The sequence below is a fragment of the Crinia signifera genome, chromosome 3 (assembly GCF_055691185.1).
Source record: "Crinia signifera chromosome 3, ASM5569118v1, whole genome shotgun sequence".
Taxonomy (NCBI): domain Eukaryota; kingdom Metazoa; phylum Chordata; class Amphibia; order Anura; family Myobatrachidae; genus Crinia; species Crinia signifera.
In genome coordinates, this window is record NC_139219.1 from 279,479,817 (window position 1) to 279,497,481 (window position 17,665).

General features: G+C 48.5%; 1 protein-coding gene and 1 pseudogene across 3 annotated transcripts in view; one reads left to right on the forward strand and one right to left on the reverse strand.

The window, feature by feature from the left end:
• Positions 1 to 6,984: 6,984 nt before the first annotated feature.
• On the reverse strand, positions 6,985 to 7,103 carry LOC146066212 (5S ribosomal RNA; annotated as a pseudogene).
• Positions 7,104 to 7,791: 688 nt separating this feature from the next.
• Positions 7,792 to 17,665, forward strand: part of DGKD (diacylglycerol kinase delta) — a 98,650-nt gene continuing 88,776 nt past the window's right edge. Inside the window, exon 1 of one of the 3 annotated variants that reach the window (XM_083178228.1) lies at positions 7,792 to 8,061. In XM_083178228.1, coding sequence (XP_083034354.1) covers positions 7,936 to 8,061 — 126 coding nt within the window. In that variant the 5' untranslated portion in view covers positions 7,792 to 7,935. The remainder of the gene's footprint in view (positions 8,062 to 17,665) is intronic. The other 2 variants (XM_083178227.1, XM_083178226.1) reach the window with 2 other exon arrangements.

A 17,665-nucleotide genomic window follows, 5' to 3' on the forward strand; every position in this document is an offset into this window, starting at 1 on the left:
GCATTGGGTCGACACCATTAGGTCGACATGCTGAATGGTCAACATGAGTCTAGGAAGTTCACCAACGTGTTTCCTCCTCGTGCTGGAGTCTTCAAGGTGCAATACAGTCAATGTCCTCCAATACCCCCCCCCCCCCCCCCCACCCCAATCCTGATATAAAGCAGTTATCAGCCAATCCCTGGCTCCACAGCACAGCTGGGTCCTAATCATGCAATTCTTCATCAAGTCCCATGACCCCCTGCCGAGCTGCAGACTTCTTTGGTCAGACCTTGGTGTCTTCCAGGATTACCATAGAAACCTGGGGTCCAATCACAAAAAGGTGCCGTGTGCACCAATCCCTATCTCTGTCATACAGCTGAATTCTAAATTTGTGCCCTCTTGTCCAGTCCAGTAACCCCCTGTTGGGCAGCAGACATCCTTTATCAGGCATTTGCATATTTTAGGGTTGCCATTACATCCTGGCGTTCAATCCCAGGAGGTTGCAGGGCACTATAACGTCACTGTTACGTTAGTGGCCCAATATTATTGATGGGATTTCACCAATCCCCAGTTTTCTGTTATTGAACTCTTCAGTATATCCTTTTTTATCGGAGTTTACTTTTGTTTTTGGTGGTCAATAATCATAAGCCTCTATTCTAATTAGTCAGGCATTGCATACGGTGACATCATATTTAAACAAAACACTTTCAATATAATAAAGGAATCATCTGTTCCTAAAATATAGTAAAACATAAAAATCCAGGTTGAGTGAGACCTTTTGTGGGGGTGTTTTGGAATGTCCAGGGTGGCAAGGCATGATGGGATGTGTAGTTTCACAACAGCTGGAGGGCCACAGTTTGGAAATGCCTGTTCTAGGGAACTTATCTAATTGGGCTGCTTTTCATGTGCACAAAGGGCCCGATTCATACCTGCTCATAGCGCAGCAAATTTGACGCCTCTGTCGATGGTGGGGGTCTGCGCATGCTCAGCCTGGCGAGTAGGTCTGAATCGGACCTTAAGTCTTTTCTTGAACTTGTTATATCCAATGACAGCTGCTGCTGTTGATATCTGTAGCGGCATGTGTAGGAATGGTCAGTGCTACTGATTGTTTATACATTGCCCTGCACATCGGCCTGCTATCTTTTTTTTTTGAACATTAAATTTTTATTGTGAATTTTTCCAGAGAGTATCTGGGGAGGGGGGGGGGGATACAGAAAGGAAGGGAGGGAGGGAAGGGGACAAAAGAAAACAGTGGATGGTAAGTCATACTTGTCTCACAAATCACATCAGATCATAATAATGTTCGGCCTGCTATCTTATAGTTCTATAGTAACAACACCAAGTTCACCATCCTGCCCATTACATTTAGCAGGGCATGTGTAAAAATTAAATTTTAAATATAGTATACTGCAAACAGAGTGTAACAAAGTTACTAACACATAAACCATCCTAGTGGTAATAATTTATATAATTGAACCGTTTCCTTTTTTTTGTACAAGGGCATGTATTTATTTATTTACAGTTTCTTATATAGCGCAGCAGATTCCGTTGCGCTTCACAATAGTAGACGGTGATAAAACAAACTGGGTAACAACAGACAGACTTGGGGGTTAGAGGGCCCTGCTGCAAGCTTACAATCTATAGGGATATAGGGAGGAAACACAAGGACAGGCATCAGTAATAGCATAGCAGTCCCACCAAGTTACAAGTCCAGAAGGGACGCTATATAATACATAAGTGCCTCAGAGGGTTATGCGTGTAGAACTTAAATATGATAGGCTTGCCTGAAGAGGTGAGTTTTCAGGGAACACTTGAAAGTTTGGAGGCTAGCGGAGAGTCTATTAGGACTTTATAATACCTACTGCAGTTTTAGACACTGATTAATATTTATAGGGTCCCTTATCATATGAAGAGTGTATTAATGTGTTACATAGAGACAGGATCACCATCATGAGCTTTATTATACACATGCTACATTATATATAGTCCTATTACATCATAGATGTAATGTATGACTGAGGACTCTCAATGTACTCCTAGGGGTAAATCTACTAAAGCTTCTAAAAATTAAGAGGGGTTGTTGCCCATAGCAACTAATCAGATTCTGTTTATCATTTTCTAGGCTGCAAAAGAAAATCAAACACATAATCTGATTGGTTGTTATGGGCAACTTTTTTTTTATTTTTTTTATTTTAGAAGCTTTAGTAAATTTCCCCTTATACCAGTGGTTTACAACCTGGGGTATGTGTACCACTGCAAACCGGTTGGAGTGGTACACTGCAGACCGGTTGGGGGTACTTGAAAGTAATATTAGTAATGGTGGAAGAGTGAGAAGATGACTCCTGTTGCCATGGTGATGAACCACCTTGCTTCACTTCCAGTTCTGTCTGCAGCATCATCAGCGTCTCCTCGTGCTTTTGCCCAAACAATCCACTGGGAACTACCTGCGCTACCCTTAACGTGCGTACACAAGGTTCGATTCCGTTTTCGATTCGATTTCTATTCGATATGGACTACTCAACCTGCTCTGAAGTTTTTTCTACTCCTTTTCGATTTCCACTATTTTCTATTTCAGTGTGCATTAGATTTGCTTTTAGATCAACACTGGCTTCAGGCAGGAGATGGCGCTGAGTGAGCGGACACTGCGGACAGCGGCAGAATTTGAAAAAGCAAAAGATAGGCCTGCCGTTGATTTGCTGAGAGTGCTCTCTCTCAGCCAATCACCGTCTGGCCTGTCTTTTGAATTTTCTAATTCTGCCACCACTGTCTGCAGTGTCTGCTCACTCAGCGCCTCCCAGACACTGTAGACTGCCCACTCCGCCACTGCACAATAAGCCCCCAGGTGCTTCATGCAGCCTGGACCCCACGCCGCCCAGGTTTTTTTTTTCTGTGCAGACTACCCACCCCGCCGCTGCACCCAGAGCCCCCGGGCGTTTCATGCTGCCTGCCCCCTTCACATAGGTGTGTGCCAGCGGTGCTTCACCGCTGTCACACATATTTCCTACGGTGCTAAAAAGCACTCGCGATGCGCAGCTAATGGGTCTGATCCAACAGATTGTACCTGCAGCAGGTTCAATCTGTAGGGTCCGACCTGATGCGCATGGGATTTGTCCTGATTTCTCGGGCCGATCTGTCGGAATCGGGCGAAATTAGCCCAAATTGGATAGGTGTATGGGCACCTTTACACTACATGGGAGCCGCATTGGGATCTAATCTGCATCGAATGTAGAAAAACCATTCAATGCTCATTCGATTTTCTATTCGATTTTGCTTCTATAAGCAAAATTGAGTAGCAAAATAGTGCACATCTCACCGTGTGCATGCTCTATTAGACATTTATTTATTTAGTTTCTTATATAGCGCAGCATATTCCGTTGCACTTTACAATTGGAAGCAGTGATAAAACAAGCTGGGTAGTAACAAGTGACATAGATGTAGGAGGGCCCTATTCGCAAGCTTACAATATATAGGGTCAGCATTCATCTGCCCCGCACTTACACGGGTGGAGGAAGAAAGTCGCATTAATCCTACAGGTGGTAGCCGGAACCCTGGAGACCGTACACAGCCAGCAGCCAGACACAGAGGGAACCAATTCATGACCGCACACTACTCCTTCGCTACACCATAATGGGTGCCGGACAGTTTCCAGACAGTCGGGATCCTGACAGTCATTACCCCGTTGTCGGGATCCCGACAGTCAAACCCCGACACTCGGGGTCCCGACAGCCACCGGCTATTCTCCCGATTTTGGTGGCAACCCTCCAGGAGACTTTTTCAGTCTCCCGGATTCCGGGATTCTCCCGGAATCCAGGTGTCTGAAAAAGCCTCCTGCCCTATTCGCGTCCCCATCCTTCACGCTAGAATACAGAGCCTGCCAGGACTGCCTCCGCAGCCTGACAGACACACTCGCGAGATGATGTCATCATCTTGCGAGTTTTTAGCCTGCAGTGCAAGTCCGCCGGCGCTGCCTGCTAGCCTACCTCCAGCTGAGGTGTCCTGACGAGACACACAGATGAGCTTGCACCACGGGACGGATTGACAGCTTGCTTTCTGCAGCTGGTGGACCTGACACATGCTGGCAATGGCATGTAAGACTGCCAGAGCCAGCAGTGGGTGAGTTGATTGTAGACTTCCTCCCTGCCTGCTGCCCCCCCCCCCCCCCCCCCCGGCCTGCCAGCGCTGCCCAAACAACCCCCCCCATGCCAGCGCTGGCCACCCCTCCGGCCTGCCTGTGCTGCCCACTCACCCCTCCGGCATGCCAGCTATGCCCACCCCCTGCCCTGCCACCAGTGTTATCTGGCACTGTGGGGGCATGTGTGTTTTCTGACACTTTGGGGGCATGTGTTTTCTGGCACTGTGGGGGCATGTGTATTTTCTGGCACTGTGGGGGCATGTGTATTTCCTGGCACTGTGGGGGCATGTGTATTTCCTGGCACTGTGGGGGCATGTGTATTTCCTGGCACTGTGGGGGCATGTGTATTTTCTGGCACTGTGGGGGCATGTGTATTTTCTGGCACTGTGGGGGCATGTGTTTTTTCTGGCACTGTGGGGTAGGGTTACCACCTCTCTCGTTTATAAAAATAGGCATTTTTATACATGTCTGTATTAAATACCATGCCCACTTTTGCATAGACCACACCCTCTTTTGAATAGGTCACACCCACTTTAGAATAGACCACACCCCCTTTTCCGGAGCACGAGCACCTTCGGCGCGTGCATTAATATTGTTTTACGGATTGATGAAGAGTGAGGTGGCAACCCTACTTGTGGGGGTCCACGACCCCCATAGAGGGAGAATAGAATAGGTAGAGAGCGTAGCAAGCCGCTGTGCCCCCGTCCATATACCCATACATGCCTACCTTTGAAAACTATTTTCAGGGAGATTGTAGTTAGTAGTAGTATATTTGGAAAGTGACCCATTGAGGGAGCGTGTCATGCTCCACCCAAAGGTTGTGTCTAAGTCCATATATGGAGAGATTGTGAAAAGAGATTGTGCACGTGGCACCTAGAAGCGTGGGTGTGTACTGCAACACTTGAGAGGAACCTTTTAAAATAACTTATATCCAAATGTAGATGAGCCCCAAAGCAGTTAGTGAGAGATACTATACTTGGTAAAGTGCTGGGAAATGGTGCTGATGAATCAATGTAAATGTATCTATCTCTTATTCCTTTTTCCACAAAAATGTAACAGTGTAATGTGGGCTAGGTGAAATGAGGGAGATTGCTAGACTAATGAGGGAGAGAGGGAGATTGCTGCTATTTCAGGGATTGTACACTGGGGTTTTTTGTCAGAAAAGAGACTGACAAAGAAAGAAAAAAACGCTTTTTGGGCGCACTCCTTTGTTAAATAGTTTCAATGAATAATTTAAAACGTAACTTTTATTAAAGACTTTTTTCTAAAAATAGGTGGCACATATATTTAGATCTTGATATTAAAAATGTAGTGTGATCCTTAAACCAATTTTATTAAGGAATATTTTGTGGATTATCACACATTAGTCTATCATTTAAGGAAAAAGTGGTATACTCGAGATAGGGTACTCAGAGTAGGAACAGGCGCCTTGTGGGGTGTTGTGCCGAGCTGCTCCAACTGGAGGGGTGTCAACCCTCTATACTAGGGGTGAAGTGAGGAAAGAAAAAGTGGAGCGCTAGGAAACGGATCAATTGGATATTACAATATTAATTTATTAAATTATTAAAAAAGAATTGGAATTAATATATAAAAAACATCAATGACAATATATTTATGTATGTATAAAATTGGGACAAAGAAGGATTATACTTATGTCTCTGGAATACTGCTGATATTATCCCATAAGTATGGTGGGCTCCTTAATCCAGTGGAAATGTGCCCTGTGGAGATGGTGGAAGCAAGGTGCTGTCCTGGAATGCAAAAAATGACGCTGGAGTATGATCTTATTCCCAAATTGATGTGGGGTCCTCACAATATTGCGAAATTTGTAATCCACAGTGGGTTAATTCACGCTGGAGGATGATCTGATTCCTGGGTGCAGGAAAAGTCCTCACGATGTATGCGGAAATGGGGGTCCACAGTGGATAGGGTTGAAATCCCAAATTTTGGGGAGAGGCAATCCAGAGTTTGGAGGCAATGGGGGGAATCCAAGGGTGGGCAAGGAGTGGAGAGCAGCAGTAAACAGAGGTCCTTCAGAGTCCAAGTTAGAAGTAGCAAGTGCTGCCTAACACTCATGTGCATGACTCTGAAGGACCTCTGTTTACTGCTGCTCTCCACTCCTTGCCCACCCTTGGATTCCCCCCATTGCCTCCAAACTCTGGATTGCCTCTCCCCAAAATTTGGGATTTCAACCCTATCCACTGTGGACCCCCATTTCCGCATACATCGTGAGGACTTTTCCTGCACCCAGGAATCAGATCATCCTCCAGCGTGAATTAACCCACTGTGGATTACAAATTTCGCAATATTGTGAGGACCCCACATCAATTTGGGAATAAGATCATCCTCCAGCGTCATTTTTTGCATTCCAGGACAGCACCTTGCTTCCACCATCTCCACAGGGCACATATCCACTGGATTAAGGAGCCCACCATACTTATGGGATAATATCAGCAGTATTCCAGAGACATAAGTATAATCCTTCTTTGTCCCAATTACATAAATATATTGTCATTGATGTTTTTTATATATTAATTCCAATTCTTTTTTAATAATTTAATAAATTAATATTGTAATATCCAATTGATCCGTCTCCGAGCGCTCCACTTTTTCTTTCCAGTCTATCATTTAAGCACTGTTTTATCAGAGGTATGATTACCAGTGATCATAGGCAGTCAAATGATTCAGTTCCCCTGGGTGTATAATGTGCTTTGTAGCACCATATAATGTACCTCAAATGGTTTGCTGGGGACAAAGAAAGGGGGACACAGCCTCAAAAATAAATAAATAATAATCTTAAATAGAAACTCACTCTGGCAGTCATTCATACAGGTATTGGTTGATTGATTCGGCAGCTCCTACTCCCTGATCTTATATTGCCACACCTGGTCTTCCCCCAGGGTCTCCCACCTGAGTACTGTCCCGGCCCTCCACTGCTTGGCTTCCAAGTTCGGGGAGGGTTTGGGCAATCCAGCGGGGTATGGTGGCAATATGACAGGGTTTTGAAGATCAATCAATTGAATCTGTTTGGCTGCAGGTGGGGGTGGCGCAGCAGTTTGATCCTTTTTAAAGGGTCTCACAAATTGTTCAATTGAGTCTAGTGGCTGAACTCAGCTTTATGGCCCTTTCAATTGGATAGGTAGCTAATAACACGGAGAAATCCTGCTGTTTTTAGTGTCGTGTCTCCTATGCTTATAGTGGATTTTTTTCTTTCTTTGTCAGTCTCTTTTCTGACAAAAAAACCCAGTGTACAATCATTGAGCATAAATGGTTAAACCGCCAACCATTTAACTACCAGAATCTATCCAGTTTAGTAGGTTAAACAGTTGGTTCCAAATATTTATACAGATTGCCAGTCTGTGCGGGTCTTTATTCTCTTTTTTGAATGCTATTTCAGGGAGTCTCCTGCAGAATGCATATACCACACCCCACCATAATATAGGGACATGCATACTGCTCACTTCCACTCCACTCGCAAGTACTGTGGATGTTTCAAATTGAGAGGAGGGGTACTTCTAAAATGAAAAGCCTAATCAAGGGGTAGGAGAAAACAAACGTTTAGGAACTGCTGCAGTGCTCAGTGCTCTAGACTAGAAAGACTGCTGCACAGAGAGTGCATACTAGTGTGAGTGACTGTCAGAACGTGACTTCCTGTGGCCGGCGGCCGCTGCTGCCCTCCTAGTGGTGCAGTGACACCGTGTCACCACCAGATGTCGCTGCGCCCGTGTCACCGACTCCCAGAACTCAGCAGATGGCGCTGCCTCTCAGATGATCCCGGTCCCCTATAGCTGGCCCTGTGTCCATGTCCCCGGCTTTTGGTAGTGATGGCGGCCTCCCTGGCTGCTATGACTCCCGGGGCCCCGACCGAGGATTCATCGGATAGTGAGCCGGAGCCCGAGCCACAGAAACTGCGCAGGAAAGTGTCTACATCGGGGCAAATCAGGAGGAAGGTGAGAGACGACTTGGACGGGCAGGGAGACCGCCACAGGCGATAGACATGTAGGTTACAGAGAGGGGGACACAGGCAGGCAGGGGGGAGGCCGTGGGAAGGGGACAGCCATTTCAAAGAAAGAGAGCTACAGGGAAAAAGACTGGCCGAGCCATAGCTTTAGAGACAGGCAATCTGCGAGACATCCAATGTGTGACATCTGTGAGAGCCCCAGTAGACATTGTAATGTGCGAGACATCCTATGAGAGACAGGACAGTCTGCGAGACATCCATAGTGACATCTGGGAGAGCTCAGAGAGACTGTGTGAGACATCCATGAGTGACATCTGGGAGAGCTCAGAGAGACAGGGTTGCCGTGAGACATCCATAGTGACATCTGGGAGAGCTCAGAGAGACAGGGTTGCTGTGAGACATCCATAGTGACACCTGGGAGAGCTCAGAGAGACAGGGTTGCTGTGAGACATCCATAGTGACATCTGGGAGAGCTCAGAGAGACAGGGTTGCTGTGAGACATCCATGAGTGACATCTGGGAGAGCTCAGAGAGACCATGCAATGTGTGAGACATCCATGAGTGACATCTGGGAGAGCTCAGCGAGCCAGCGCAATCTGAGAGACATCCATGAGTGATATCTAGAAGAGAGACAGGGTTACTGTGAGACATCCATGAGTGACATCTGGGAGAGCTCAGAGAGACAGGGTTACTGTGAGACATCCATGAGTGACATCTGGAATAGCTTAGAGAGATGGGGTTACTGTGTGACATCTGGGAGAGCTCAGAGAGACTGGGATACTGTAAGACATCCACAATGACATCTAGAGGAGCTCAGAGAGACAGTTCAATATAAGAGACATCCATTAGTGATAGTGGGGTGGGTTCAGAGAGACAGAACAATCTGTGAGACATCCATGGGTGACATTTGGGAGAACCCAGATAGAGATTTACTGCAAGACATCTATGGGTGACATCTGGGAAAGCTTAGAGAGACAGGTTACATGTGAGACATCCTTGGGTGACACCAGTGTAAGAGCATATTGAGGCAGATTTACTTTGAGATGTCCATAGATGACTTATGTGACAGACCTTGGATACACCTGTGAGATTTTCGAGAGGCAGGATTGCTGCGAGATGTCCATGGTTAACATGTTTGAGAGAGCTCAGAGAAACAAGGCAATCTGTGACTTCCATGAGTGACATCTGTGACTGCTCAAACACATGGCAATCTGTGAGACATCCATTGGTGACCTCTAAGAGAGATCATGTTAAAGCAGGATATCCTAGTGGCAGTGACCCCTATTTGTAGAGTGTCAGAAAGTGACACCCAGATACAACACATATTGTGTGGTCACATACAACATATGTAACGTGTGAGAGACATCCCCACGTGACAATATCGTATAACTCTCACTGAGATGTAAAAATGACATAAGGGACAGTGACGTCTCAGAAGGGAAGTATGACAGCTTAAAAGGACAGTAGGGGCTTAGTTCTGAGAGGTAGGTAAGTACAATAGCACAGAACAACATGGCTGACATACAGTAACAGGTATGAGTTTGATATCCGGCAGGCTAATGAATGACAATAGAGGGAAGTTGTAATAAAGAGACAGCCGGCAGGATAGACACTATGCGGAAAGGAATAAAGTGGTCCAAGAGAGACAGCTGTAGGTAACAGGTTAAGTCATGGGACAGTTCTCAGGTTAACAGATCGTTCAGGATGTCAGGGAGATCTCCGGTTCATAGCCAAAAATGAATATGACACCTGGGGGTAACGCCGAACCAAGAGGGATGCTGTACATTAACCTCTTCATGTTGAGATTATGTCATATATTCCTTACCCTGCCTAGACCATGTTCCACTGTCTCGCTATGTGTTTGGGAACAGATCATTTTATACTATTTTGTGTACTGAAGTAAATTATTTTATTTTTTATTTTTTGAGGCAGATTCTGCTTATTTTTGGGAACACAATGAAATCATGTCTTGCATAAAGTGTGTTACATGGGTTTAAACGGGGCAACATTAGATAAAAAACCCAGAAATCTAGTTCTGATAATAGTGATACCAAATATGTATATTAGGGGTTATTCAGCTCTGATCACTGCTCTGTGTTCAGGTAGTGGCCACCTATGAGTGAAAACCTGCTCTGTGCAAGGCTGCGTATGACTTCTGAAAATATCTCAAATCGCCGGCCAGCTGCAAATCCATACGCCACTCACTCACCAGCTAATGATTTCCCAGTCAGTGCATATGTAAGTGTGATCCTTCCACAGGTCTGCGACAGAGACAGGGTGATCAAGGCCGGCACTGGTCTCACACACCCTCCTGGTATTCCTGCGCTTTTCCTCACACTCCCATAAAACGGCAGGTTACCACCCCCAAATGGCAACTTCCTGCTAAGCAACCTGCGGGGCGACTGTGTGAGAGACCTCTTCACCTTCCTATCTCCATCCATGTCTCCCCATTCCTTCCTTCTGTATCTATTTCTCTATCCTTTTCACTTTTCCTATTCCTTCCCTCTCCCGTTATCGCCATCCGTACCCATCCTTGTTTGTTCCAGTGCTAGCTGCCGCTTGTTCTTACTCTTCCCTTCACCATTTATCTTAGCAGGAGAACAGCTTCAGCTGTGTAAATACTCCTGGGCAATAACCTTAGAAAACAAATACTTGTTGCTTTAAGCACTGAGGGTTTTTTCCCTTCACTTATTACCTAGGGGGTGATTCTAATTGACTCCCAGTACTGTGAGTTCGGCCCCGTCCTTGGCGAATGGCTTCCGTGACATAGTTGCCGAGCCATTCTTATACATTGGGGCATGGCGGACGGCGGTGGGGAACACCCATGGGAACGCCCAGCGTTCCATGGGCATCCCCACGAAAACGCTGGGCATTCCCATGGGAACGCAGGCGGGACGATGTCTGCCGGGGGTGGGCAACTGATGTCACAGGACATCAATCGCTCGCCCCGTCATTGTCCAGGTGCTCGCAAATAAAAGTCAGGTATTTATGTAGTATCTGGGCTGCCGATTTTGTGATTGTATGCCTTACCTTAAGGCATACAATCAGATGCGATGCGATGCGATTTTGCATAGGATTCAATGTTAAGAAGGTCCTGTTCATTTCCTCACTATCCAAGTGGGCATAGAGTTGATTTTATATAGTGTGGCGAGCGCAGCGAGGCGAGCGGACGCATATTTCTTAAAAAGTATTCTGTGTCCCCTCGCGGGGCTCGCTACGCTCGCCACGCTTCGGGCACGGTGGCTTGCTACGCTCGCCACAGGTTTATATCCAACTCCATGCCCACTTGGATAGTGGGGAAAGGAAAAGGACCCCTTTTTCCCATTGAATTCTATGTTAAAATGGACTCGGACCATTTTAACATTGAATCCTATGGAAAAATCTTGACCATCGCATCGCATACGATTTGGTCGGATGCGATGCGATCCGATCCGATTTCTAAATCGGACGCCCAGATACTACATAAGTACCAAAAGTCAGTTTCCACTGACTTCTATTTGCGCGGCTAGGAGAAATCATTTGATGGTCCGCAAACATCGAATGATTTCTCCTGCGGTGGAGACATATGAGGGTATTTGTCTTTATTGCACATGCCTTGCAGGTTAGCGCGGTGATTTGCAGCTTACGGAGTTAACCAGAATCACCCCCCTAGTGCGGTGTATTTATATAGTGAATAAATGCATTCAAACCACTATGACTGGGGTAAGTTGTACACCAGTAATTAAGCTCATTGAGTTTTGGTTTTGTTGCTCTAAAGTTTTGAACTGATCTGATGTTAAGGAAAAAGATTTGCTTATTATCCCCCATACGTGACATGGGGTGACTGAGCTTTTGTGCTGAGCGATACTGCGTAGCACAAATAGCGATGTGTGCTGAGCGATATCTGGTGGGAGAACACTGGCAATAACTAGACAATATGTAGCCCGGCGATGGCGACGCGCGGAGCAATCCGTGCTATATTTCTAAGCTATCTAGTCACATCTCTTAGAAATAGGGCTACGATCGCCCCATGTGTATGCCGCATAAGTGTGACTGCTCTCGTGTCAGCCTCCAGTGTGTGCGTGTGCCTGCCCATGGGACAGCTCCCCATCTGCCCTCTACCAACCTTGCTCTGTGCGAATGCCCCGGCCAGTGTAATATTCGCACATGCGTATGTCACAGCTCGCAGGGTCAGTATTCAGCACACGCAGTTTTCCAGGTTTCTTCAGCGAGGGGGGAACGGCATGTGCGGCCGCTAAAACAGCAAGGCATGTGGCTAAATGCAGCGGACTGCCGGCATTAGCCGCGAGCCTCGCTGTTTGGGGGAATCCTCGCCATCATCTGACAGCGAGGATTCCACCGGAACGTAGAATATGGTGACCGGCCGGTGCGGGGGTTAAACAGCATTGAATACGGCTCAAAGTTTGACATTGATCCTTGAGGAAGGTGTACAGTGGAACATAAACCAGCTGTCTGCTGCTACAGGATAACACCCCCCCCTTAGCTACTGTACCAGATAAGCCATTTACTGGATCATTTTGTGCCTGTGCTAATAAATATCATTGGAATAATGGTGATCTATACATGTGGACATTGGTTATGTAGCTGCAGAAGACATACATACACACTGATACTGTCGTCACATGTGTGAAAGCATATCTCTAGTGAGAGTACTAATCTAAATAGAGGAAGGAACATGCAATAACACAGACTGCCCTCACTGTCATTTGTTTACTTAATTAGTTTAAAATATGTCCCTGGGAAATGTAGTATGCAATGCTCAGGAATGTTTTGTGTCCTTCTAGGATGGGACGCAGGGACAGGAGGGGGTGGGGAGGACATGGAGGGACAGACATGATGGGGGGGTGAGGGTAGGAATAGAGGAAAGCTCATACGGCATGCAGCAACAGCCAGAGACTTGGGATAGATCTGTGACAAGCTACTGACATGCAGCCAGGTGGATGGAGACAAGCATTGTGAGAACATTGGCAAGGGCAGGCACCGAGTGGGTGTTGGCAGGAACAGGCAGTGAGTGGGAAGTGTTGGGAACAGCTTTGGAGAAAGTGATGTCGGGAAGAAGTTGTGAGCGGGAGATGACAAGGAGGCAATGTTATCATGCCCAGCTAGGGAGAGTGGTGCAACCACAGGTGGTGATGTGTGATTGTTATTATGCCCAGCTAGGGAGAGTGGTGCAGCCACAAGTGGTGATGTGTGATTGTTATTATGCCCAGCTAGGGAGAGTGGTGCAACCACAGGTGGTGATGTGTGATTGTTATTATGCCCAGCTAGGGAGAGTGGTGCAGCCACAGGTGGTGATGTGTGATTGTTATTATGCCCAGCTAGGGAGAGTGGTGCAGCCACAAGTGGTGATGTGTGATTGTTATTATGCCCAGCTAGGGAGAGTGGTGCAGCCACAAGTGGTGATGTGTGTTTGTTATTATGCCCAGCTAGGGAGAGTGGTGCAGCCACAGGTGGTGATGTGTGTTTGTTCTCATGCCCAACTAGGGAGAGTGGTGCAGCCACAGGTGGTGTGAGGTGTGTTTGTTATCATGCCCAGCTAGGGAGAGTGGTGCAGCCACAGGTGGTGTGAGGTGTGTTTGTTATCATGCCCAGCTAGGGAGAGTGGTGCAGCCACAGGTGGTGAGGTGTGTTTGTTATCATGCCCAGCTAGGGAGAGTAGTGCAGCCACAGGTTGTGTGAGGTGTGTTAGTTATCATGCCCAGCTAGGGAGAGTGGTGCAGCCACAGGTGGTGAGGTGTGTTTGTTATCATGCCCAGCTAGGGAGAGTGGTGCAGCCACAGGTGGTGAGGTGTGTTTGTTATCATGCCCAGCTAGGGAGAGTGGTGCAGCCACAGGTGGTGAGATGTGTTTGTTATCATGCCCAGCTAGGGAGAGTGGTGCAGCCACAGGTGGTGTGAGGTGTGTTTGTTATCATGCCCAGCTAGGGAGAGTGGTGCAGCCACAAGTGGTGTGAGGTGTGTTCGTTATCATGCCCAGCTAGGGAGAGTGGTGCAGCCACAAGTGGTGACGTGTGTTTGTTATCATGCCCAGCTAGGGAGAGTGGTGCAGCCACAGGTGGTGTGAGGTGTGTTCGTTATCATGCCCAGCTAGGGAGAGTGGTGCAGCCACAAGTGGTGAGGTGTGTTCGTTATCATGCCCAGCTAGGGAGAGTGGTGCAGCCACAAGTGGTGTGAGGTGTGTTCGTTATCATGCCCAGCTAGGGAGAGTGGTGCAGCCACAAGTGGTGACGTGTGTTTGTTATCATGCCCAGCTAGGGAGAGTGGTGCAGCCACAGGTGGTTATGTGTGATTGTTGTTATGCCCAGCTAGGGAGGGTGGTGCAGCCACAGGTGGTGATGTGTGATTGTTATTATGCCCAGCTAGGGAGAGTGGTGCAGCCACAGGTGGTGAGGTGTGTTTGTTCTCATGCCCAGCTAGGGAGAGTGGTGCAGCCACAAGTGGTGATGTGTGATTGTTATTATTCCCAGCTAGGGAGAGTGGTGCAACCACAGGTGGTGAGGTGTGTTTGTTCTCATGCCCAACTAGGGAGAGTGGTGCAACCACAGGTGGTGTGAGGTGTTTGTTATTATGCCCAGCTAGGGAGAGTGGTGCAGCCACAGGTGGTGAGGTGTGTTTGTTCTCATGCCCAGCTAGGGAGAGTGGTGCAGCCACAAGTGGTGATGTGTGATTGTTATTATGCCCAGCTAGGGAGAGTGGTGCAACCACAGGTGGTGAGGTGTGTTTGTTCTCATGCCCAACTAGGGAGAGTGGTGCAACCACAGGTGGTGTGAGGTGTTTGTTATCATGCCCAACTAGGGAGAGTTGTGCAGCCACAGGTGGTGTGAGGTGCGGTGCATTCGTTATAATGCCCAGCTAGGGAGATTGGTGCAGCCACAGGTGGTGTGAGGTGCGTTCGTTATCATGCCCAGCTAGGGAGAGTGGTGCAGCCACAGGTGGTGATGTGTGATTGTTGTTATGCCCAGCTAGGGAGAGTTGTGCAGCCACAGGTGGTGTGAGGTGCGTTCGTTATCATGCCCAGCTAGGGAGAGTTGTGCAGCCACAGGTGGTGTGAGGTGCGTTCGTTATCATGCCCAGCTAGGGAGAGTGGTGCAGCCACAGGTGATGTGAGGTGCGTTCGTTATCATGCCCAGCTAGGGAGAGTGGTGCAGCCACAGGTGGTTATGTGTGATTGTTGTTATGCCCATCTAGGGAGAGTGGTGCAGCCACAGGTGGTGTTGTGTGATTGTTGTTATGCCCAGCTAGGGAGAGTGGTGCAGCCACAGGTGGTGAGGTGTGTTTGTTATCATGCCCAGCTAGGGAGAGTGGTGCAGCCACAGGTGGCGTGAGGTGCATTCATTATCATACCCAGCTAGGGAGAGTGGTGCAGCCACAGGTGGTGTGAGATGTGATTGTTATCATGCCTAGCTAGGGAGAGTGGTGCAGCCACAGGTGGTGTGAGATGTGTTTGTTATCATGCCCAGCTAGGGAGAGTGGTGCAGCCACAGGTGGCGTGAGGTGTGTTTGTTATCATGCCCAGCCAGGGAGAGTGGTGCAGCCACAGGTGGTGAGGTGTGTTTGTTAGCATGCCCAGCGAGGGAGAGTGATGCAGCCACAGGTGGTGAGGTGTGATTGTTATTATGCCCAGCTAGGGAGAGTGGTGCAGCCACAGGTGGTGTGAGGTGCGTTCGTTATCATGCCCAGCTAGGGAGAGTGGTGCAGCCACAGGTGATGTGAGGTGCGTTCGTTATCATGCCCAGCTAGGGAGAGTGGTGCAGCCACAGGTGGTGTGAGGTGTTTGTTATCATGCCCATCTAGGGAGAGTGGTGCAGCCACAGGTGGTGTTGTGTGATTGTTGTTATGCCCAGCTAGGGAGAGTGGTGCAGCCACAGGTGGTGATGTGTGATTGTCATTATGCCCAGCTAGGGAGAGTGGTGCAGCCACAGGTGGTGAGGTGTGTTTGTTATCATGCCCAGCTAGGGAGAGTGGTGCAGCCACAGGTGGTGTGAGGTGTGTTCGTTATCATGCCCAGCTAGGGAGAGTGGTGCAGCCACAGGTGGCGTGAGGTGCATTCATTATCATACCCAGCTAGGGAGAGTGGTGCAGCCACAGGTGGTGATGTGTGATTGTTATCATGCCCAGCTAGGGAGAGTGGTGCAGCCACAGGTGGTGTGAGATGTGTTTGTTATCATGCCCAGCTAGGGAGAGTGGTGCAGCCACAGGTGGCGTGAGGTGTGTTTGTTATCATGCCCAGCCAGGGAGAGTGGTGCAGCCACAGGTGGTGAGGTGTGTTTGTTAGCATGCCCAGCGAGGGAGAGTGATGCAGCCACAGGTTGTGAGGTGTGATTGTTATTATGCCCAGCTAGGGAGAGTGGTGCAGCCACAGGTGGTGTGAGGTGTTTGTTATCATGCCCATCTAGGGAGAGTGGTGCAGCCACAGGTGTTGAGGTGTGTTTATTATCATGCCCAGCTAGGGAGAGTGGTGCAGCCACAGGTGGTGAGGTGTGTTTGTTAGCATGCCCAGCGAGGGAGAGTGATGCAGCCACAGGTGGTGAGGTGTGATTGTTATTATGCCCAGCTAGGGAGAGTGGTGCAGCCACAGGTGGTGTGAGGTGTTTGTTATCATGCCCATCTAGGGAGAGTGGTGCAGCCACAGGTGTTGAGGTGTGTTTATTATCATGCCCAGCTAGGGAGAGTGGTGCAGCCACAGGTGGTGAGGTGTGTTTGTTAGCATGCCCAGCTAGGGAGAGTGGTGCAGCCACAGGTGGTGAGGTGTGTTTGTTAGCATGCCCAGCGAGGGAGAGTGGTGCAGCCACAGGTGGTGAGGTGTGTTTGTTAGCATGCCCAGCTAGGGAGAGTGGTGCAGCCACAGGTGGTGATGTGTGATTGTTGTTATGCCCAGCTAGGGAGAGTTGTGCAGCCACAGGTGGTGTGAGGTGCGTTCGTTATCATGCCCAGCTAGGGAGAGTGGTGCAGCCACAGGTGATGTGAGGTGCGTTCGTTATCATGCCCAGCTAGGGAGAGTGGTGCAGCCACAGGTGGTGATGTGTGATTGTTGTTATGCCCAGCTAGGGAGAGTTGTGCAGCCACAGGTGGTGTGAGGTGCGTTCGTTATCATGCCCAGCTAGGGAGAGTGGTGCAGCCACAGGTGATGTGAGGTGCGTTCGTTATCATGCCCAGCTAGGGAGAGTGGTGCAGCCACAGGTGGTGTGAGGTGTTTGTTATCATGCCCATCTAGGGAGAGTGGTGCAGCCACAGGTGGTGTTGTGTGATTGTTGTTATGCCCAGCTAGGGAGAGTGGTGCAGCCACAGGTGGTGATGTGTGATTGTCATTATGCCCAGCTAGGGAGAGTGGTGCAGCCACAGGTGGTGAGGTGTGTTTGTTATCATGCCCAGCTAGGGAGAGTGGTGCAGCCACAGGTGGTGTGAGGTGTGTTCGTTATCATGCCCAGCTAGGGAGAGTGGTGCAGCCACAGGTGGCGTGAGGTGCATTCATTATCATACCCAGCTAGGGAGAGTGGTGCAGCCACAGGTGGTGATGTGTGATTGTTATCATGCCCAGCTAGGGAGAGTGGTGCAGCCACAGGTGGTGTGAGATGTGTTTGTTATCATGCCCAGC